This window comes from Colletotrichum fructicola, assembly GCF_000319635.2.
Source record: "Colletotrichum fructicola Nara gc5 chromosome Unknown KSG_Nara_v1_contig09, whole genome shotgun sequence".
Taxonomy (NCBI): domain Eukaryota; kingdom Fungi; phylum Ascomycota; class Sordariomycetes; order Glomerellales; family Glomerellaceae; genus Colletotrichum; species Colletotrichum fructicola.
The window spans coordinates 4,066,135-4,089,514 of NW_027094059.1; the positions used below are offsets into that span (position 1 = coordinate 4,066,135).

At 51.2% G+C, this 23,380-nt stretch overlaps 5 protein-coding genes across 5 annotated transcripts; 4 read left to right on the forward strand and 1 right to left on the reverse strand.

Moving 5' to 3' along the window:
• Positions 1 to 1,236: 1,236 nt before the first annotated feature.
• Positions 1,237 to 3,503, forward strand: CGGC5_v015509 (uncharacterized protein; the record flags this gene model as incomplete). The annotated part of the gene is made up of 2 exons (XM_032024027.1): positions 1,237 to 1,825; positions 1,912 to 3,503. 2 exons carry the CDS (start codon positions 1,237 to 1,239, stop codon positions 3,501 to 3,503), a joined length of 2,181 nt encoding a protein of 726 aa, XP_031879170.1.
• A 665-nt stretch (positions 3,504 to 4,168) lies between these two features.
• Positions 4,169 to 7,343, forward strand: CGGC5_v015510 (uncharacterized protein; the record flags this gene model as incomplete). The annotated part of the gene is made up of 2 exons (XM_032024026.1): positions 4,169 to 4,364; positions 4,432 to 7,343. 2 exons carry the CDS (start codon positions 4,169 to 4,171, stop codon positions 7,341 to 7,343), a joined length of 3,108 nt encoding a protein of 1,035 aa, XP_031879149.1.
• Positions 7,344 to 10,666: 3,323 nt separating this feature from the next.
• On the forward strand, positions 10,667 to 11,100 carry CGGC5_v015511 (uncharacterized protein; the record flags this gene model as incomplete). Its single annotated transcript, XM_066153276.1, has 4 exons — positions 10,667 to 10,677; positions 10,731 to 10,847; positions 10,906 to 10,944; positions 11,010 to 11,100. 4 exons carry the CDS (start codon positions 10,667 to 10,669, stop codon positions 11,098 to 11,100), a joined length of 258 nt encoding a protein of 85 aa, XP_066007356.1.
• A 43-nt stretch (positions 11,101 to 11,143) lies between these two features.
• CGGC5_v015512 (uncharacterized protein) lies at positions 11,144 to 13,811 on the reverse strand (the record flags this gene model as incomplete). The annotated part of the gene is made up of 5 exons (XM_066153277.1): positions 11,144 to 11,149; positions 11,260 to 12,332; positions 12,612 to 12,729; positions 12,795 to 13,607; positions 13,659 to 13,811. The coding sequence occupies 5 exons, from the start codon at positions 13,809 to 13,811 to the stop codon at positions 11,144 to 11,146; spliced, it is 2,163 nt and encodes a 720-aa protein (XP_066007355.1).
• Positions 13,812 to 15,004: 1,193 nt separating this feature from the next.
• On the forward strand, positions 15,005 to 17,314 carry CGGC5_v015513 (uncharacterized protein; the record flags this gene model as incomplete). The annotated part of the gene is made up of 1 exon (XM_066153278.1): positions 15,005 to 17,314. The coding sequence occupies one exon, from the start codon at positions 15,005 to 15,007 to the stop codon at positions 17,312 to 17,314; it is 2,310 nt and encodes a 769-aa protein (XP_066007392.1).
• Between the last annotated feature and the right edge of the window lie 6,066 nt (positions 17,315 to 23,380).

Genomic DNA, 23,380 nt, shown 5'->3' on the forward strand with positions numbered 1-23,380 from the left:
AGTGAGAGGAGTAATAGCCAGCAGAAAGGCATGAGAAAGACGGGGAGACGCGTCCACGAAGTAGCATAGTCGGGTGATGTAAAAATAGAAGGAGGGGGGGGTGTAGACCCTGAGGGAGGTCTGGGGACAGCCCTTGGACGGGAGCGGACAGCTCTTAGAGTCTGGAACAACTGCGACCCCGTGCCGGAGGCCGCCCCACAGTAGTTGATTATGTCAGAGCCTGTTGAGCATCAACTGGGCGAGTCGCCCCTCGAAACCCAGGGTTAAAAGATGCAAATAGCGAATAGTTCCACGCGTCATGCTGTAGCTAGTAAAAAAGTAGATCGAATAGCTTATATAGATAATATAGAGGTGATTTAGAGTTGAAACGGGCAAAATCGCTCATTGCAGCACTGAGACGCTTTTTTTTCTGCATTTTATCACAAGATGTATTTGGATATGCACTAAAAGTGTGTGCCACACAAGACCGCCATCCAGTCCCAATAAGTATACACATCCAACAGATATGCTGTATTAGTATCATGATGAATCTTTATATCGTCATAAACAGATGACCAGCTGGGCTACACATACCCTTATGTGTAGTGATAGTCAGCCCAGATTAAGCTAGAAGAGCGTGTATTGCTCCTCATAACAGACCTCACGCTGGACATCTCCCTACTAGAACAGTCGTCCGCCTAGGATAGAGTATATGCAGTATAGCCAGACAGGGCTCCAACTCACCATCCCACGCTCGTCTCATGCTAGAGGCACGCTGAAACCCTACTACAAGCTCGCAGGACCTGAGACGCAGCCTGTAGAGGGCGTTAATCCTCAGCATAGAGCGTACGAGACAACACGGCTATCCGTTCAAGGGCGATGAACAGCGGGTACAAGCATCCACGGCATTCACAGTTGTAAGTGCATATTAATTCCCTGAGCCGTTGTGGCTGGCTTGTCGCCGTGCCGCTGGCCGCTGGCTGCTGGCCGCGCCGCGCCGCCACGGCTGGCCCGCCCTCGCCTGGCAGCCTAAAGCAGCAGTCTCAGCCAATCACATCCAGTCATGCTGAATACGTACCCCTTTTTTGAGTACCATGTTCCCTTTTACGCACACCCACATATCTCATCTCACCAACAGCACTCCCGCACCCTCTTAACCACTCAACCACCCAGTCCTAAACCACCACCCTGGAAACAAAGGGGGAAAAAACAGGAAAACCCGATAGTTTCCTCCATCAGAAAGTGCACATCACCGCAATGACCAGAGTGCCCGCCAACCAGCGGAAGAGGAAGCGTGACGAGAGCGACGATAAGAAAGCGGCTACGGCAGCGCCGTCAGGGTCCAGGAGGCGGGTGCGGGCCAGACGAGAAGACGAGGCCAGCGCACCCTTCACAGAGACCTCGTCCGCGCGAGAACGGGCACAACCTTTCCTCCTCGCTGTTGCTAGGATGCCCGTTGACATGCTCAGCACAGCCTGGAGCGTCGGAAAGAACCGGCCGATCAACGCGGCCCACGTCCAGGAGCTGGTACACGCATTCAGGAGCGGCGGGCTGGAAAGGCGGGCGCCGGAGAACCGTATCGTCGTCCTCTGCAGCGCCGAGGAAGTCAGGCGTATGCTACAGGACGGCGGCGACGAGCGCGACGAGGACGACGAGGACGATGAGGACGACGAGGATGACGAGGACGGCCCTCGCGAGCTATCCTTCCTGCGCTGGGCCGAAGTCAATGGGACCAAGGCTGAGGTGATGGCCGGCCAGCACCGCATCCAGGCGCTCCGCGAGTACGTCAAGGAGACGGGCGCGCCGGGTTCCAATCTGTGGTGGGTGTGCGAGCTCTACGATAAAGGTAGGAAGGCCCTCCCCATCCGGCTCACCAGAAAAAAGCATGAGGATGTTTCACGAGAGACTAACGGACGACATGGACACCTGAAGACCGCCTGCCGCGCGACCTGAACATCAAGCTGCGTGTGAACCGGCGGGACCCAAGCCTGCCCGACAACCATGGGCAGATATGGATGCAGCTTGCGTCCATCGCCTGCACGGGAGGGCGGGACGACGAGGAGCTAGGCGGGGAGGACGCAGCTCAGCATGTTGTTGAGGCGCTCCGCCTCGGCGGCGAGAAGCACTTCCCAACGCGGAGGCTCATCACGTTGTGGAACCACCGGAGGTGGCGGCGCGTCATAACACAGTGGTGCTGCACAAGGTTAGGGTTAGACACCTTTAACATCTCATATTTTGAGTGGATCGCCAGCCTCCGCATCGACGAGTACTGGATTGATGCCCTCAACGAGGTCCTCAGTGTCCTGGCCGACCTGCCAGCGGACGAGCGGGACCACATCACGCCTGCCGACTGGGACAAGCTCTCGACCTGTCAAGCCGCCCCCGACATCACGAGCGTCTTCTACTGCACGTCCGGGCAACAGCAGCAGCAGCAGCAGCAGCAGCAGCAGCAGGCGGGACATAATCCGCGCGCGCGGGTTGATGGGTTCCTTGCGACGCTGGATGATGATAGCTACTGCCTCATCCACGACCACGTCGTGGAATCGTTGGTGCTCACGTTCCCCGACCTGAGGCGTATCCTTCACTGTAGGAAGATAGAGATCCAAACGGCCGTCCGCGTGCTCCGTCATGTGATCCGCTGGATCAGCCCGGAGCAGGCCGCAGCCGTCGACGACGTCAGGCCTAAGGATAGGAACAAGCCCCTCCTCCGGGAGCACCTGTCGATAGCGTTGGACCAGCTGGCCTCACGCAGAGGCTGGGCCCCCAGGGCCTTCCCTGCAATCGCGGCCGTCCAGCTCCAGAGACGCGTCCTGGACCATGTGCGGGATAACCTGGCCGAGTTCCGGGCGCCAGAGCTGCTCCCGCTCCTGGACGACGACGCGGTAGCTGAGGGGAGGGATGGCGACAACAGCAGCTCATACGGGCATCGCTTCAACAACATTACGTGGGCACGCCTGCTAAAGCTAGTGCGGCAGTCGACCGACAGGAAGGGCCACACGCTGCGCCCCTTGTGGAAGACGGAGCGCGCGACCAGGGGGAGCGAGCGCCAGGCCCAGGCCTCCACCCTCGTGCGAGGTTTCTGCGCCAGCCTGTCCAAGCTCGCCGGCCAGCAGGACGTTGCGGCCATGCAATTTGCCCAGCAGAAGGCGGAGGAGCTCGTCAACAACTACTTCGCGCTCTGTAATAGTTCCGCGGCGGCGCTGGACTGCCCCGATAGCCCAAGCCAGCCAACGCAGGACGCGCCCGTCATCACCACCAAGCGGTCTTCCCGCCAGCGCCAACGTAGCGGCGGCGACGACGACAAGGACGACGACGACGACAACAAGGACGGCGACGACGACGCTCAAGACGTAGCACAACCCAGCCGTCGCAGCACCATTCCTTCTTCCTCGTCGCCGCCGCCGTCACATCAACAGTGGCGCCCTCTGCCATCACCTAAGGCGCCAGCAACCACAACTGGCCAGAAACCGGTTCCACGCTGGAAGCTGGGGCTCAGAGCCGGAAAACCGGCTCGAGCAGCGTAGCAGTGATGACCGCGTCAGCACGCTTGAGGAACCCTTGCATCCCTTGCATCCCTTGCATCCCTTGCATATGAGATGATTAATATGACAACTATGGGCCCTTAGGAGAAGCAGCCAATAGAAGATGTCCCAGCAATGCTTGCGCCCGCAGAGCACATACCATAATCTAGATAAGGTTTCGTATTCCAATACGAAGTGTAACCCTCAAGGTGTTGATCAGCTTCATGCCCCGGAGGGCATATATATGAATAAGATAGCCTATTTCCATATGGTCTCTGTGAGGTAAGACTCCACTATCCCTCTCATGAGACTGTTCAGAGGTTTTGCTTATGTTAATGAGGTACTGAGCTGTCCAATCAGGGCTTGAGTTCACCCTGGGGGGGCAGGCCAGCCGCCAAGGGGGGCTGAGGGTAGGTTTCTCGTCACCCCAAGAACATACAGCCAGCACATACTGCATATCTGCCTCCCACGCTTATGGTAGGTAAGGAGGTGTATAGAGAGGGTAGGATATGACTGGTAGGAACATGTCCACAGCTACTGAGGACATGTTGGTGGTCTTGCGTAGTATACAGTGGGCGTTTCGCATGAAACCCTCAGCCGACGTCAAGATTACACATAACTGAGACTATGAACAGCAAGGCCCAGTGTTGCGCTGTTACTATATTGAGATGTCTATAACATACGAGGCAGATGCTGTTGCTGAGCCGCCGGTGGACAGTGAAGCCTTTTCTGACGTAGGTACTGCCTCTGACCTGGGTCGCGATGAGTTCTTGGTGCACGACCAGCAAGACGATGAAGGTGTCGACAGGCGGATCGGCCACCGGTGGGCGGTGGACCACTCCTCAGGACACCACAAGTTCCAAGGTATATAGGCGGAAGGGGCAAGACCAAGAGCAAAGGAAGAAGCTGACTTCTCTCGCCCCTTCCACAGCTAGACGCTTCATCAACAAGGTCCTCAACAACGATTTCGAACCGGCCGATGCCCTCAAGATTCTCCAGGAGAAGCATACGATCGATTATGGGTCCCGCGCCGGAGGCAGCGCCCCTGCGAAGCCGACAGACTCCTTTTTCCCGCAGTTCTTCCTCGACTTCTTCAGCATTGTCGGTAAGCCGGGCAGCCCCATCACCAAGAGCGACGGGCCCGTCTTCGACAACGTCGAGTTCTCTCTGGAGAGATACGCAGCGCCTTACAGCGCTAAGCACGTCGACGGCATCTCGTTTGACATCACTGGGCGTACTTTCAGGGTTGCAAAGGCCGGTACCCGAGAGGTCTGGTTCATCGTCATGCACCCTCTGGCGGACGAGGCGTCCGGGCAGCCGGCCGCCGGGCGCGAGGGGCCGCGCGAGAGACAGACGGCTTTGGATAAGAGTGGTATGCCGGCTAGGCTGGCGCGCGAGCTAGCCGCGTACATCGTGAGTGTCTTCCAGTCGCCGCAGCTGCTTGGCGAGGGGGTTGAGACCAGCTGGCGGCTGGGGATAAAGAACACCCAACGCATAAGCCCAGCCAAATGGCAGGTCTTCCAGCAGCAGTTCATGGACGGATGGGCCGTATGGGCTAGCACGCGCGACCGCGATTCATACTGGCGACGCCACGAGCCAGCCTTCCACGCGTACGACTACGGGGCAAATATCGAGATCCAGATCAACGACGAAATATACAACCTACCACGCGAGCGGCACGTATACCATGAGCAAGAGGAGGAGGAGGAAGAGGAGGAGGAGGAAGAGGAGGAGGAGGAAGAGGGCGAGGGGGAGGATAACGGAGATGAAACCAGCCAGCAGAGGGCTCAAGAGCTCTCTATCAACGAGGGATCCAGTAGTAACAGTGACGCAGGGGATAGCATAGACTACCAGCAGATGCTCAGGGATAGCAAGGGCCTACAGAAGTTGATCACAGAGCTTGGCGCCCGCTTCGACCTAGGCGGCATCGCCGCTATATCATATGCGCTCGCTGCCTGCATCAATAGCGAGTCAGACGGCTCGCAGACGCGCTGCCTCCTCGCCGACCGCAACATGGTGGCGCAAGAGTATCCCGGCAGACGCGACTACACCTTCTACCCGCAGGCCTTCCACCCCACGTACGGGAACTTCTCCTCCAGCCGGCCGCCCGCCTTCCTCGACTCGCTCTACACCGCCCTACGGGGAAACATAAGCGACCGCAACGAGGGCGCAGACGTGCTGTCGTTCGGCTACTTCCAGGGCTACTCTAACATTAAGAGAAGCGTGCGCCACAGCGCAAGCGCCCTCCTCGCGACGAAAGGATATGCGACGGCGGCGCTGACGGCGCCAACGTCCCTCACGTCCGCCACGTCCTACACGAGAGACAGGCGGGAGAGGCTGCTGCGTCGCATCCGCGGCGATCTCACGCCTGAGCAGCCCGAGGAGTCCAAGCCGTTCGCGCGAGAGCGGCGGCAGCTGGACATCGCCATGGAGAAGGATGAGGTGGCGTACCGCATGGAGCAGGTCGTGTCCCTCCACATACGACACATGCATGGTGCTGAGCGTACTTTTGAGAATGTGATCCGCCCCATCTTTCAGCTCATACGCTTCTTCCTGACAGAGCATGAGTCATACGTCCACATATTCCGGTCCATGCCAGTGGACGTCTTCCCCGGTATTATGTCCGCCTACTGCCGCTTGTTTGAGCTCGCCATTAGCGAGATGGAGCGGCGTTATGTTGCTGGGGGCGAGCGCGGCCTCGACCTCGCGCACTCCGAGGGCGTCGCGGTGCTGGACCGGCTCGGCGGGTATATCTTCACCGGACACGAGCGCCACCTACCGAAGACGGTGCTCCGGCCGCTGGGCACCCTCGACAGCCTCCGGGCTGGGGCGTGGCCCTACATCGACCCAGCCCTGCTGGACCTCTGCCCAGCTGGGGCGGCGAGTGCGGTTATAGATACGAGCCGGTGGCCGCGCTCGGCGAAGACGGGGAGGCTCGTGCTACTCCATGTCAGCGAGCTCCGCCACCATTATGGCGACCGCATCGTCTCCCACCGGGAGACCGAGATCTGGTTCAGCCAGCTGGGACGGGACGCATTCAGGAGCCACGCGGCCGTAACGGAATTCGCGACGGAACTCCTGCGGGAGATGTGGATCCCGCAGACTAAGCTGTTCATAGGTAGTCAGCTGCGGCGTAGGCTGCAAGAGGGCGGCGACGCCGGCGGCATACCCACCACCTCGGGGCAAAAGGAGGCGTGCAAGGTCGCCATTACAGCGTGGGAAGCAGCGCCGGACGCCTTCACTAGCAAAGCACTGCAGCGGTTGACAGAGGGACTCACGCCGGGCGGCCCGCGCGTGGTGATGGCCCCGTCGAGGATGCGCCCCAGGCACGACTTCACCGCCGAGCTGGTCCGCGTCGTCGTCACCGAGAAGGGGCGGGCCGCATTCGCGCCGGCCCACGCCACGTGGCCGGACCACCTGCAGGCGGCTCTAACCAGCAGTGGCGGACTCAAGCCTAATGAGTGGGCCTCGGTGCTGGCCAGAGGACTGCTCGTAGCCGGCGTAGAGTGGGCGCCCGATGCCGTCAGAGGCCGTCTAACGTCCACAAACATCGTGAGCCTGCGCGGACGAGAAGGCACGTACGCTGTGGCTACCGGCCCGCCGGGCTCGCTAAGGCGCGCCGCGCAGGAGGCGGAGATCAAGCACGAGAAGGCGCTGAACGACCGGGCGCTCCGCCAGACACGTAGAGCCATCAACTTCAGCGACAGCTTCCCTTTCACCAACGTCCCTAGCCTCATTACGAATGGTTTCCTCCAAGCCAAGGCGATCTTCTCTGGCAAGGGCGACGCACGGGTTCTGGATAATAATCTCTGTGGACATAATGATATCATCCATTACCCTTGAACACTGATTCATTCATAATGAGATCGTCTAGACCAGGGAAACATTTTCGACTCCTCTACATGATATTATCCATCACCCCTAAACCCTGATTCATTCATAATGAGATCCTCTAGACCAGGGAAACGTTTCTGACTCCTCCATTCCATCTACTGCCCACCACATAGACTCAATCTCTTCAGGGCTATTTGCGCACAGCTTCTGGTTGGGAGATGTTGTCCGCTGTGAATGAAGATAAAACCCATCCACCATACAGTTCCCTAAGTCGATTGCCTCTAACCTGAGGTTATGCTGGAGACTTCTGAGAAGTGAGGACCACGTCTTTCGCCCCCCTCCGGTGATATCGACAGACTCGAAAATAAGCTCCCGAAGCGTGTCTCGATGCCCCTCTAGCAACATCATGAGCTCGTCCTTCGTGCAGTCGACGAATTCGATACACAGGCTCTGTAGGCCTGGAACTCGAAGATCCTCGGAGAGCCTCGGAAACTGCTGCCTTTCGTCGCGGAGATTGAAGTGTAACGTGAGATTGGTCAGCGTGGGAAAAAGACGGAGAAAACCGCAGAACTCTGGACACCAATTGGAATCCGCAGCCTGGATTGGGTCGGTGTTTGAAATCAGTTTCTTCACATCCCTAAGGCGAGGAGTTAGGTGAGGGGGTGGAATGGTGTTCGCATCTAGAGCAAGTTTGACTCGCATTTTCTCACATACGACCATACCCACTGGAGAACTCGGGATCCCGTCCGCTCTCCCATAGATAAGCCAGTGAGGGCTGGAGTAGTAGTCGGGTCGGTGACGACCGGCGAATGCCCGGTGTTGTATGTTTTGCCTTTCTTGGCTTTTTTTTTTACCTAACTTACTGGCAGCTTCAAACACCTACTCAATTATTCCATGGAGATGTTGAACCTACCATTACGTCCACGATAGCTATCATCACGTCTTCGATGGCTACTTTTTTTCCCAATGATTCTATGCCGGAACGCGTCGAGGAGTAGTAGTAGTAGTAGGTAGCAGGGCCCCGCGACACAATATATGTGGGGTTAGGGCGAGGAGGAGAGAGAGAGAGTGGTGGTGGTGGTGTAGGGTAGGTAGGAGGACGACACGTAAAGAAAGGGACCTCACACACACGCACACACACGCACAGATACACACACATATAGGTATATATGTATATGGATAGATAGGTAGATTGATAGATAGTAAGCTAGCTAGGTTTGTTTGATGGGGGAATCAGTGACCATGCCCCCGAGGGCATCAGTCGTAACCATGCCCCCGAGGGCATCAGTCGTGACCATGCCCCCGAGGGCATCAGTCGTGACCATGCCCCCGAGGGCATCAGTAGTGACCATGCCCCCAAGGGCATCATCCAGCTCATGCCCCCGAGGGCATCAGTCGTAACCATGCCCCCAAGGCCATCAGTAGTGACCATGCCCCCGAGGGCATCATCCAGTTCATGCACCCAAGAGCATCATCCAGTTCATGCCCCCAAAGGCATCAGTCGTAACCATGCCCCCGAGGGCATCAGTAGTGACCATGCCCCCAAGGGCATCATCCATCTCATGCCCCCAAGGGCATCAGTCGTAACTATGCCCCCGAGGGCATCAGTAGTGACCATGCCCCCGCGGGTATCATCCAGTTCATGCCCCCGAGGGCATCATCCAGTTCATGCCCCCGCGGGCATCAGCCCGAGTCAGGCTAGAGGAGACCACCACAGAGGACTTCCCCCTATCCTGTGGGCTGCCTCAGGGCTCACCGCTATCCCCTATTCTCTTTCTGCTATACATAGCTGATATCCTAGCTGATAACCAGAAGCTACGGTTTGGCTATGCGGTTGACATAGGCCTGCTAGCTACTAGCCCTTCCCTGGAGGGAAACGCTAAAGCCCTCAGTCAGGAGATAACTCAGATTCTCGACTGGGGAGCTGATAATAAGGTTGCTGTTGGTTTGGCACAGGCGGCAGGAGGTGCGTGGGTGTGGTTACTCACTCTGCATATCTGCAAACAAAGGGAAACTGAAATGCAACGGAAATTGATGGTTCTTGATTGTCTTCTTCTTCCTTCTTCTCCGAATGACCGCTGTGGTTACGTGCCGTGTATATATACCCGGCACGCCGGTGCGGTCGGGATGTGCCCCGGCGGCACGTGTCATGCGGCTTGGCAGTGTGGCTCGTCGCCCTGAGGCCGCATTAGTGGCAGTTGCCGACAACTGCCATAATATCGTTCCGACAATTTCACAATCGACATCACTTGCATGTGTGATTAAGCAAAATGAAGACCTCTGCACTCACACTAGCTGCTGCTTTCTTCAGGTACGCCAGCAATATTTCCTTACCAGAGTATTATCGACTCCCTATTTGTAGCACCGCCCTTTCTCAAGAGTTGCTTAGATGTTGCTGCGCGGACGCGAACGGCCAAAACGTTGCTGTCATCACAAGCCTCTGCCCAACAAGGGGCGGAGTAAATGTGTAACAGGCTAGGCCTGTCACATGGGATGCTCTCGGCTATGTTCGGCACTGAGTAAGACATCAAGGGATAGGATATCAAGGGATAGGACATGAGGGTCGAAGATAAAAGGACACGTAGATGCAGCTGAGATGAACAAGAAACCTTCCTTCCTCATCTGAGGATTCTCATTTGAGAAAGGAAGTACGAGTTGCAACATTGCTCCTACCAACCCTTTGCAAAATGCAGACCTTTTTGACGATCTATGCATCAAGCTTACTTACAAGCTCACCGACGAGGATTGCGCCAAGATTCAGCAAGGTTCCAAGGGCGACTGCATCGTGGACGTCCAGGAAACAGGCACTACATTGGTCATGACAGTCTATGCATCAGCCACGGTCACGCCCACGGCGAAGCCTGAACTGTGAGCTGTAGAGGCCACCTGTGGAGAATGAGATGTGATTTCACGTAAGCTACAAAATGCTTTGTTAATAAGACAAATGATGGGGAGGTGCTGCATTTGGATGCACTCACTGCCGGCGGGACAACAGCACGCAGACATTTTGAGTCTGCTCAAGTATGTATGACTAGTGCTGACCATGTTAGTTTATGACTTGTCCTTGAATTTCAACCGAAACATCGCTTCATGTTATCATGCTCCGTTGCGCGTGTGACAAGATTACTATTTGAGTGGGCAAGTAACTATTAACTATAACTAAGAAAAGTGCTTACACGCAAGCAAAAAAAGAAAAGAAGAAGCGGATCTAGCAATTTTCCACTACAAACCGCTAAGTCAATCCTGAATTTGACCCATCTCCTTCATCACCAATATCCACAGGCTCCGATGTAACAGTCTCCGTTTCTGCATTCTCACCAACAGACAGTGGAATGCCCCAATGGTTAGCCAGTTGCTCTTTCCATGTGTCTACCAGAACGGTTTTCACTCCCTCAGTCGCATAATGAGCCACCCATACCTGCCCATCCTCGGGCAGCACATCTACGCTCGTGGGCACGCGTACAATCTCCGCCTCCGGTCCGACGTACATATCATCTCCTTGCGGCGGACAGCGTAACCATTTATGTGTCGGACTACACACTGGCGAGGCTTCGGAGCCGATGGCTCGCAGGTTCTTGAGGCAGTCCGGGCAGAAGTCGCGACGAAAGCAGTAAGTGCATTGGTAGAACTCGGTTTCGAAGTCTGCCGTCTTCTGACATTTCTTGCCGTCGAAAGCCAAGCCATCACAAGTAATAGTGATGAGGTCTTCATCGTACGCCTCCGAAGAATGTTGATCTTCCAAGGCATCAAGGCGTTTCTTGATTAGAGAGTGAACAATCTCCACGTCATCAACACTGCAATGAGCAGATTTAACGCTGTTTTGGTCATCGTTAGACTGTATCTCTCTCTCAAAATATTCGGAAGAAGTGAAAGACTCGACGTAAGACTTGGCGGCTTTTATGCGGAGAAACTGCTGCGAACCGACTGTAATGTGGATCCTTGATTGTGAGATTGTCTCATCTGCCAGCTTGATCGCAAGTTTCATCATTCGTTGCTTATTCTCCTCAGTAACGTCAGGGAAGTCCTTAGCACTGAAGCGTAGAGCAGACGTCACAAGGTCCGGCTGGCCCTGGAGGGATCTTGCCACCACCGCGTTTTCCATGTCGTGATACTGAGACAACGTGCTTTGGAGGATGTAAAAACCGAGGTGGTCGTTCTCAGACCAGTCGTCAGACAGGATCTGGATCGCTGTCTCCACTTGGTACTTGAGAGCCTCCCTCGCCTTTTCCTTATTGCCATTTTGAATGTGAAGAACACCGAGGTATCCAGAGCACGGGTTAGAAGATAAGTAGGACATGGAGTCGTCTTTGGCCATCTTTGCCAAGGTCTCCATTTGTCCCATATCTGGCCCCTTCTGCACCATGTTCAGGAAGTAGTGCTTTGCCAGTGCTGAAATGGCACTAAGGCGAACGGAGGAAAAGACTGTGCCACCTACGTGGCTGAGCTGCTCCTGACTTTCTCTCCAAAGCATCAGGGCGTTATCAACTAGCTCTGCCTTTTCGGATGGTGCCGTAGTTGACGAATTCGCAAGCTGGTAGGCCGCAATACCTTGGTCATATAACAACACGCCGCGGACTTCGTCGTCAATATGATAGTCAGCTTCCTCAATTGTGTCGATGGTGCGGTCTTGAACTGGAGATAGGTTTGACGTAGCGGCCCTCATAGCGGCTTTGATTCTGCTTAGAAGCTCTGGGTTGTTTTTGGCCACATCAAACACCCCTAGAACAAGTGACTCATGATCGAGGTCCTCTGCAATTTGCTTCAGTACACCGAAAGCCTTTTCTGCTGTATGTCCCGTGGGGAAAATGCTTTCGAGTACCTCCACGGTTTTCTCAGCATGCTCAAGGGCCAGTGCGGCTCTCAGTTGTCCAAGTTGTCCTTCCATCAGCTGCGCCGAGTTTCCAACCTCGCCAGCGGCCGAATAGTGAGATATTGCTTGTCGCATGCCGCCGGTCTTGTGACAACACTGGCCTAGCAATAAGTGCAGCGCGGCCAGGTCTGTGGGTTGCGGTTGTGGGCAGGCTGCCTCTTTCGATGCTTCGTCAAGAGCTCGTCCCAGCTGGGCAACTGCATCTTGGGTTCGCCCCCGAGCAAGAGAGGCCACTCCCAAACCGCGATAGCAAAGCCAACTAGGGTCTTCCTGTTCCAAAGCGCGGTCGTAAAATGAAGATATCACATCCCAACCACAGCCCTCCGACAAGGTTGCTTCCGCCAATCGCTCATACCAGAGAGAGTCAATTTGTGAGTCTGAAAGCCCTAAAAACCCTTGACACCAACTATTCGTATTGTTCCAGTAGATTGAATAATCTGAAATTGCAGAAGATGACGGAGATGAATTTGTACTGTCATTTTCGTCGTTGACAGAAGCATCAAGCTGCGGGGTGACTGCATTGTCCTGTTCAGTTGGTTAGTGGGCCTTGATCTTCACGCCTTGCAGAACTCTATACACAGGCTACTCACAAGGGCTATGAACTGCCTGAGCCACGTACAAGCATTTGTGACTTCCCAACTCCGATCCCTCAGAAGGCCTTCCAGGACCGCAATCGCAATCGGCTTGAAGTAGCCCCTCAGAGGACTGGGAGCTGTTTTGACATCTGCGCGCCATTTTCTATCCATCCGTCGTACCACGGCTGGGTCGTCCAACCACAGACGTACGTCTTTGATCTCCTCCGACGTCCAGTAACCTTTCTGAAACGTTCTCTTATGGTTTTGAAGAACTCTATCGTCTTGAAACATGTTTTGCAAGTTGAGTCCAATCTCGGACTTCTGTTCACTTGACAATTCACCCTTCCTATCGTCCTCGAGCACGCGAAGTCTATCCAAGTGATAGGGCAACCAGTTTAAGAGGTAGATGTCGATGGCTTTAGTTTCTTCCACAGGATCCTTTCTGAAGTACTCGAATGCGCGAGTAACAATGAAATGATTCGCTTCGAACTCGTCTACCGAAATGTGCTGACCTAGAGCGTGGAAAGTGTTGAAAGAATCTCCTTCGAAGTTGAACTGGAACTGATTCCGAAACGCTCTGTCGGCGAGAGCCCAAAAGAAGTGACCGCACTGCTCTCGGCTTGCGCTTTTGATAGAGATGGTCATGCTGATAGAAGAATGGTCTTTGACTGTGTCCGGTAGCCCCAAAGCGACCGCGCCCTTCCGCAGGAACTCTTCTACCTCATCCTGGACACATACGTTGTCGTCCTCGAGCTTCAGGATGGCAGAGTAATTCGTTTTGATAGCGGATTCAAGCCACGGAACAGATTCGATGCCTGAACCTAAAGCCTTCAGGGCCTGTTAGTAGTTATCCCCAGAGTTCCGTACGATCTCACATACCATAGCAGCTTCGAGCTCGTCCACTGTTAAAGAGACGTTGCTATACACAACCCACTTGAGAAGTTCATTCAATTCGGAAATTTGCTCAGCAGTGAGGGAGCGCTCCAAATCGTTGATGACCTCCCCACGGGTGCTCGTTGCCTTATTCAGCATCTGATCCAATTCGTCGATCGCCGTGCGTTTGCTGAGCTGTTTGATCACTTTGCCAAGCTCTAAAGTGAGTGACGAATAGCTCCCTTCTGTTTTATTCGGCAGCTTATTCAAAATCATGTCCTTGACCTTTCGCTGTTGCGAATTTGACTTCGTGTTCTGCAGAATCCCATAACTACTGAGTTCACCCTACTCAGTTATTCCATGCCGGAACGCGTCGAGATACGGCCATCCGTGTACAGCCATTGGCCCGACTTGTCCGGAGCCCCACCGGTCCCCCCCTGCCCGACTTGGAAATCTCGACGCGTTCCCTGGGTCCTCTGATTGGCCGGGATTGACTTCAGTGTCTCCACCTTCAATTGAAATCTCGACGCGTTCCGAAAGGGAACCCTGACCCTAACCCTAACCCTGCTACCTGCCATTACGTGGGCGATGGCTTGAAGTCAAAGCCGTTGTGGCCACCACCAGAATTGAAAGTGGGGCCAGGGAGAGGGGGGGTCAAAGCCGGCACGTAGAGGGGGTACAAAGCCGTAGAGATTCCCCAGAGTAAAATAGACAAAAGTAGCATGCAATTGAAGCCACAAACCGGGTCATTACGGGAATCCAGTTTTCAGTGTTTTGTTTCGCCATTTGAGTCCAGAAATAGGGAAATAGGGTAGTAGATATTTTTGTGATGTCGTCCCGATCCCCGCATTAACCAGCCAATCACATAACAGGGCCACCAGCCAGGCCAGAAAGCCCGACCGAGCGATGGAACGTAAGCAGGGAGGAAAGTAGATCAAGGAGAAAGTATATGGAATTAAGGGGCAGGAAGGTGAGTTTATAAAGAGAGGACAGGAGGAATCAGTCAGAAACAGTAGATAGAAGAAAGTAACCAATACATATAGCCAAAGATGGAGCCATTCGTTCACGACACGCAGTATTCCATTTTGATATGCACGTTATGTAAGTATGCAGTCGTAGCCAACGAAGTCACAGCACATTTACGCAATCACCATCGGTCAATCACCGCCAAGGCCAGGAGCAAGGTCGCCGGATTAGTCGGCGATATTCCCGGCATCATCCGCAGCCATGCCGATTTGCAGTCGTTTCAATACCCAGACTCCACAGTCAAACCCATCGCCCACATCGCACCACCCCAAGTCGATGGATTACGTTGCCATTCATGCCGTTATATGTGTCGCCGCGTGCGGAACATGCAGGAGCATTGCCGGGTGGAACATGGATGGCAGAATGATTGGCAGAAGGGGGGTAATGTGCAGAAGAGGGTCATGGCAGCAAGGGATTTGCCGTGGGCGACGGGGGTGCCATGCCAGCGGTTTTTCCCATCACGCGCCGGGAGCCGGTGGTTCGAGGTCGGGCGGGGGTTAGGGGTGGCCGTTCGAAGCGAGCCATCGGGGCCGGGGACGGACGACACGGCGTGGTTTGTCGCGTTGCATGAGAACCAAGAGAAGCGGTTCGAGGCCGACGCGCGCGAGGAGGTTAGTATAGTAGACGAAAAGTTGGAGCCGAACGGGTGGTTATACCGCGTCGGGTGGACGAGGGATTTGGAAGGGTTGAACAGGACGCAGTTGCAGGAGGCCACGCAACCGATCGAGGACGGCGAGGAGACGTTACGAAATATGTGGGCCGTGTTCAACAGCGTCGCGGACAAGGCACGCGCAACAGCAGCACCGCACAAGGTCGGGCACGACGCGTTGTTCGAGGCGGAGCGGAAGGAGATCGGCCAGAAGCCGGTGCGGCCGTTCGATAACCGCATGGAGGACGACACGTGGCAGCGGTACAAGGAGGTTTGGCGCAAGATGGTGAGCATATGGTTCCGCATGGACGAGTGGCCGGAGCGCGAGCGGCCGCCGTACCGGTTCACCATGCGGCAGGGGTCGTTGTGGGATGCGTTCACCAGCCGTGTCGAGGCGGACGTCGGCAGCAGGCAGGCCGCGCAGGCGGAGGAGGTCGAGGAGGTTGAGAGGATGTGTTTGGACGCCATCATCGCCATCATCGAGGACCCGTACAAGCAGAGCCAGAAGGAGAGCGCGATGATCGGCGCGTTGGCGGTGTTAGGCATCCGCGAGGACGGCGGGTGGCACCAGGCGACGGAGTACACGACGAATTATTCAGCCGTGATCAAGGTGGCCAAGATGTTCGTCGTGTACCAGGCGTGGTTGGAGCGGCAGGACGAGGTGGTGGCGTTGACGGCGACCAAAGGGGCCGAGGCGGCGTACGAGGAGGCCAGCAGCGTGTTCCATTTGGTGCGCGACAAGGTGCGGCGGTTCATGACGCGGATGCCCGGGCGGCCGGACGACGAGCCCAGGGCGATGAATTGGATTTACGACGCGCGCACGTACGGGATGCACATCCGGTTCAACACGGTGGCGCCGGGGATGGTGGATTGGAGCGGCGACCGGATATCGTTCCGGCGGGTGCGGGTGCGGGTGTGCGAGTTGGCCGAGATGTTCCACGGGTTGGCGCAGGAGGCGCGGTCGTTGTTGGCGCAGTTGGCGGTGGTGGATGGGCATGGGGACAGGGATAATGAGCACGGCGACGAGCATGGCGATGGGTATGGAGGCCGATCAGCGTTGGCAGCAGCGTTGCCCGCCATCAGGTGGGAGAGCATGCACGACGACCACAGCCAGGACCGGCCGGGGTATTCGTTTTTGCACGACGACCGCAACGAGGCGTGGGTGGGCAAGGGGAAGGGGTGGATCGCACGGCGCATCGCAGAGTCGGAGGCACGGCGGCGGGCGTGGTTAGACCCGACGCGAGGGACGGCGGCGGCGGCGGCGGCGGCGGCGGCGGCGGCAGTGGCAGCAGCAGGAGAGGCGGAGGAGGCCACGTCCAACCACAGCAATAGTCACCACCCGTACCGCGAGAGGACGGAGGAGGCCACGTCCAACCGCAGCAATAGTCACCACCCATATCGCGAGAGGACGGTGCAGGCATACAGACAGGCGTTGGAATCGTTCCGGGAGCGGTTGTGGATGTTGATGCACATGGTGGCAGGGCAGCCGGCGCGGGCGCCCGAGTTAGCAGGCATCAGACACAGCAACACGGCCAACGGCGGGGTCAGGAACGTGTTCGCACACGACGGCATGATGTGTTTCGTCACGTCGTACCACAAGAATTACCGCCAGACGGGGACGGCCAAGGTGATACACCGGTATTTGCCGCGCGAGGTCGGCGAGTTGTTGGTGTGGTATTTATGGTTGGTGTTGCCGTTTTGGCAGCAGGTAGGAGGCATCATCCATCAGACGGACCGGAAGAGCGCATTTTTATGGGCGGACGACGTGGTTGTAAGGGGCAGGGCGGCGGGCGAGGCGAGCCGTGATAACACCAGGGGCGACGAGCGCCGCAAGAACACCAAGGACAACGACGCCCGTGACAACACCGAGGACGACGACGAGTGGTTAGGGCAGATGATCCAATGGGGAGGGGTGCAGTCAAGCAAGTTGTGCCGTTTGACGAGTCAGTTGTGGCAGAGGGCAGTAGAGGGCGTAGCAGAGGGGTGATCAGGCAGGGCAAGGCGGGGCGAGTAGGCGCCGTACATAGGAGTACGACAGTTTAGGGTAGGGAGTAGGGAAGTATAGTAGTAAAGGATAATAGAAAACAGAGCATCAGATGTTTTTTCACACAGAAAGATTTAATAGCACCAGAGAGCAGGAGGTGGAAGATGACAAAGAGTAACAGAGGGGATGAATAATAAGCAAGGAGCAAGAAGGGGGGAATACAAGGAGCAGCAAAAGGTATAGGCAACAGTGGAAGGATGGAAAGAGCAGAGAAAGGGGCCGGAGAGAAGGGAAAAAACAGAAGTAAAAAGGGGATGTAAGAGCGTAAATATAATACAGATGTAGTGTTAAAGATTTCAGGGCCAGTTTTAGGTTAGATAGCGTAGCAGAACAAAAGGGCAGAACAGTAAGAGGTCAGTTAACAAAGGCGAATTAGTAAGAGTATAGGAGTTATAATAAAGCAGATTAGGGGGCAAGCAGAGGGAAAGAGAATAGTATTAAGATAATAGGAAAGAGTAAAAGATTTATTATAGAAAGAGAGCAAAGTACGCCGAGAAAAATTACAGCCAAGAAGGGGTAGCAAGGTCAACAAGAGAGGGGGGATTAAAGAATCACATACCAAAGATAGCAGAATTATACAGCAGACAGTAGTTAAAGATAAAGGGAGGTAGAAAGAAGGTAGACAGAGAGAAATAGAAATACAAACAGATGGAAGACCAAGGGGGGAAGAGTAAAGAAACAGATTTCAGTAAAAGAGAAGGAGGGAGATTGATTTAGCAGCCCATAGAGGTAGAGTATAGGGGAGCCAGGGATAGTACACAGTAAGGGTCAGAGATAGGTTAAAGAGAAGGATTAAGGTCAGAGTAGGAATCAAAGTCAGGAATACAGCAAAGAGAAGGGTTAAGAATAGGGCAGAAATAGAAGTCAGCAATAAAGTAAAGTTTAGGAGGGATAGAGTAGAGAAAAAGTAGGAGATAGAGTAGAGAAACAGATAATAGAGGGGATATACAATTAGCAAGCAACAAGAAAGGGGGGATCCAAGGAGCAGAGGAAAGTAGAGGCAAGAAGGGTAAAGCATAGAGAGGAGAGAAGGGATAGGGAAGAAGGGAGGAATATAAAGAGCAGAGAAAGAGACAAAAGTAAAGTGGGCAAGGATAGGAGCGAAAAGGGAACATAGGAATATAAGCATAATATGGACAGATACAGAGTTGAAGATAACAGGACCAGTTTTAGATTAGATAGCATAGTAGCATAGTATAACAAAAGGGCCGAGTAGTAAGGTGTTCGTCCGTAGAGGCGAGTTCATAAGAGTATAGGAGTCATAATAAAGAAGATTAAAGAGTAAATAGAGAGAAAGAGATAAGGGAGTAAGATAGTAAAAAAGAGTTATAAGTTGTTCACAAAACAACAAGAAAGTACGACGAGAAAGGTTATAAACCAAAAGGTTAGAAGAGTAAGTAAGAGAGGAGAAGTTAATAAGTAACAAACCAAAGATAGCAGATTCATAAGGTAGATGGTTAATGTATATAATAGAGTAGGAAAGGGAAGAAAGGAGTTAGAGGGAGAAAGGAAACATATACAGACAGGATAACAAGGAGGAATAATAAGTAAACAGAGTTAGGTAAGAAAGAAGGAGGAAGGTTCATATAGCAGCCCACAGAGGGAGAGCATAAGCAAGTCAGAGATCGTACAGAGTTAAGGTTAGGGATAGGTCAAAAGGAAAGGGTTAGGGATAAAGCAGGAATTAAAGTGAGAGTTAGAATAAAGGCAAGTATTAGAGATAGGTCAAAAGTAAAGTTTGGGATATATTATAGGGAAAGGGTTAGAGATAGAGCAGGATTAGAAGTTAGGATAGAGTAAAAAAAAGGGGTGAGGGATAGAGCAGGAATAAGAGTTAGGGATAGAGCAGAAATAAAGGGCAGGATTAGAGTAGAGAAAAGGATAAAGGATAGGTTAAAAGAAAAGGGTCAGAGATAAAGCAGAAATAAAGGTGAGGGTTAGAATGAAGAAAAGGGTTAGGGATAGGTTAAAAGAAAGTTAGAAATAGAGCAGAAATAAAAGTTGAGGATAGAATAGAGAAAAGGTAAGGGATAAGTTAAAAGAAAAAGGTTAGGGTTAGAGCAGAAATAAAGGTAAGGGTTAGAATAAAGAAGAGGGTTAGGGATAGGTTAAAAGAAAAGGGTTTGGGATAGAGTAGAAATAAAGGTGAGAGGAAAAAGGGTTAAGGATAGGGTAGAAATAGAAAGTTGGGAACAGAGCAGAAATAAAAGTAAGAGTTAGAGTGGAGAAAAAGTTAAAAATAGAGTAGGAATAAAAGTTAAGGATAAAGTAAAGGAAAAACAAGAGGGGTGTTTATATTAATAAAGTAAGGTAGTCAGTATAAGCAGGCATAAGTAAGAGAGAGAGAGATTCCAGTCCAAAGCCAGAGTCAAAAGTTCCAATTCAAATAGAATTGTAAAGGCATATAAGGATATAGATGAAGATAAGGGGGTAAACAGGACGACAAATACAAGTAGATAGTCAGCATTATACAAAATTCCAAGTTCATAATATATACAGATTAAATAACACCAAGATATAGAAGAATAGTAAGCACCAGATAAATTAACACAGAACAAGCCGAATAAGGTTCCAAAGACAACCATTTTATCATAAGGTCAGGGGCATGGCAAGAAGGGGTAGCAGGACACATTTTACCAGTAGGCAGGAGTACAGGGGAATCAGGTTATATATTAGTTAGTTATTTAGAAGAGGATTTACAATATAGCAGTAGATAGTCGATAAAGCAGGGCGTTAAAAGTTATAATAATAAGGAAAGAATTAATTTAATAGAGAGAGTAGGGAAGAAAAGAGGTATTAGTAGTAGAGGTAATAAAGGAGCAATACAGCATAAGCCAGCAATTATATAAGAGGAGGTATAAGGGTTTATATAACAAGAGGGGTAACATAGGTAGGAAGGATAAGATAATAAAGGGAGAGGAGTAGAGAATAATAAGGATAACAGAGGGGTTATAAGAGGAGAAGGCAAGAGAAAACAGGCCAGGCAGTTAGATAGAAGAAGGCATACATATAAGAAGGAGAAACAGGAAAAGAGAGTAAGAGAGGGTTAGATTAGTAAGAAAAGGGTTACAAGATAATCAAAAGACAGTATAAGTTGTAAGTTATAGAGGCATAAAGGAAAGAATTACAAAGTTAAGAAGATATAAAGTTAAAGAGGATCAATATTTTAAGGTTAAGGATAGATAAAAGAAAAGAATAGATAGTTAGAAGTAGGGATAAATAAGAGAAAAGAGTAGGGGTAAAAAGAAAAAAAGGATAGGGATAGATAGAGGAATAAGTTAGGGACAGGTAAAAGAAGCAAATTAGGAATAGATTAGAGGAAACGTTTAAGTATAGGGGAGCACCATAAGGACGTAATTCAGATAAAAGGTGTTTAGAATTATAAGGATATATATAGTAGGGAAGAGATTTAGTTAATAAAGCATAGGAATAAAGTAGAAGTTTAAAATAAGTAGAGGAAGGAGAGTTCAAAGTAAACAAGTAGTAGCAACAGAAATATTTCAGTACATATAAACGAAAACGCCAGGAAATACAGGATATAAATAAGATAAATAAGTTAGGGATAAGGGTTAAGCATTAATAGAATAGCATAAATACATCGTGTAGAAGAGGTACATAGTAACATGGCGAAAATCAAATATAGGCATAAGTTAAAGAGTAGAGAAAAGAGGGAGATATAAAAGGGAGGATATAACAGCAAATTGTAGGGTTAAGTATAGGAGCATATAGTTTATATTATAAAGCAAAATAGAGAATTAAAGCAGACGTCCAAAGTTTAAGGTCAAGATTGGATAAAAGAGACATAAGATAGGAAGAGAAAAGAAAGAGAAGGAAAGGCAAAAGAAAAAGGGGTAAGAGATATAAGAAGTAGATATCAAATAGAGGTAGACAAGAGAGAGTAAGATAGCAACAAAAACAATAGGAAACAAAAAGACAATCATTTAGATAGGGTCATAAGCATATACATAAAGATAAGCCGTTCCACAAAGTTTATAAATAGAGGAGTAGTACAGCAAAAGCCAGTAAAAATCGAGGAGGAGATAGAAGAGTTTAGATTTAGAGAGGTACGATAAGGGTTAAGAAGAAGTAGAGGAACAGGACAGGTTAGAACAAGTAAGTAACAAGGGTAGAGGAGAATAAAGATGAGAGAGAGGTTAGGGAGAAGGAGGTAGGTATTTAAGGTTCAGGTAAGTAGGAGTATAGCAGGTAATAAAATAAGAAATAGTTAGGAAGATAGTTCGGCAAAAGTATAAGTATAAGGAAGATAGAGATAAGTAGCAGGAGAGAATAGAGCAGAGAAGTAGTACGATTAAAGGGGATAGATAGGGAGAGATAGAAGAGGAGAGTAAATATTGCGAGGCAAGGGACAGAGAAAAGGAAAGGGTTAGGGATAGAGAAAAGGAAAGGGTTAGGGATAGAGAAAGGAAGAGTGTTGGGGATAGAGAAAGGAAGAGTGTTTGGGATAGAGAAAGGAAGAGTGTTGGGGATAGAGAAAGGAAGAGTGTTGGGGATAGAGAAAAGGAAAGGGTTAGGGACAGATAAAGGCAAAAGGTTAGGGATAAATAGAAGAAAGAGGTAAGTAAGGGAAAGGGGCAAGAATAAAATAGTAATAGAAAGATATAGTCAGGGTTATAAGTATTTAGAATTATAAGGACGTTAGAAGCAAGGAATAAGTTTAATTAAAGGAGCAAAAAGGATAGGAGAGAGGTTGATGATAAGTAGATAGAGGAGATTATAGAATAAGGAGTTCATGGCAAGGAGAATATTTCAGTACATAGGGACGAAAGGGTCAGGGAATAAAGGGAGTAAAAATAATCAACAAGTTAAAGTTTAAAAGAGGTAGATAAAAATATAGTAAGATAAAGCGTAAGTATAAGTTAAGGATAAGAGAAGGCGTGAAGATATAAAAGGGAAGAGATAGTAAAAAGGAAGAGGTAAGGTTTAGAAGGGCGTAGTTTACAATACAAAGGACGAACGAGAATTAAAGTAGAGGTCCAAGGGAAAGGATTAGGAGGAGAAAAATACGGATGGAATAAAGGATGAGCAAGAGAGAGAAAGAAGAAGGAAGAGAAAAAAGAGTTAGGGGTAGTATATAGCAAAGAGGTTAGTAACAAAGCAAGAGTTAGAGGGATATAGACAAAGCAGGAGCAAAGCAGAGACAAGGGAAAATACAAAAACAGGAATTTAGATAGAGAAAGGACGGCAGGTAGATAGTAAAGGCGTTTTAAGAGGGCAGATAATCAGGAGTAAGAGAGGATAGAGAGAGAGCAACAGGAAAGGGTTAGGGTCAGAGGGAGCAAGAGAAGGGTTAGGGACAGGGGAACAGGAAAAGGTTAGGGATAGAGAAAAGAAGAAGGTTAGGGATAGATGAAAGGAAAGGGTTAGGGATAGATGAAAGGAAAGGGTTAGGGATAGAATAAAAGAACAAGGTTAGGGACAGGTGAAAGGAAAAGGTTACGGCCAGAGCAGAGGGAATAGTCATGATTGAAGATGAAGATAGGGAATATATTTCAGAGATAGGGGTGGTTTGGTTATTTACGAAAATTTACGAAATTGGAACAGCAGTTCAAGAGCAAAAAAAGAAAACAGGAACAGAAAAAGAAAAGGAAAAAGAAGAGAGAAGAAATCAAAACAGGTTAAAGGATAGAAGAGAGTATTATAGTTAGAGAGGAAGGAGTAGAGAAGTGTAGTAGGGAAGCAGAATAGAAAACAGAGTATGAGACGTTTTTACACAGGAAAGGTTTATATAACAGGAGAGGGGATAAAGGAGATAGCAAAGAGTGATAGAGGGGACCCAGGGTAAGCAAGGGGGAGGAAGAGAAGAATGGAAGGGTTAGGGATAGATAAGCAGAGATGGGTGGGGGGGAAGACGGAGGGGAAGGGTTAGGAACCAAACAAAATAAAAAGGTTAGGGATCGATAGGAGGAAAGGGTCAGGGGCAGGTGGTAGTAAAGGGTCAGGGACAGCGCAGAGAGGTCAACCAAAACAGCAGGAGAATAAGGTATACAT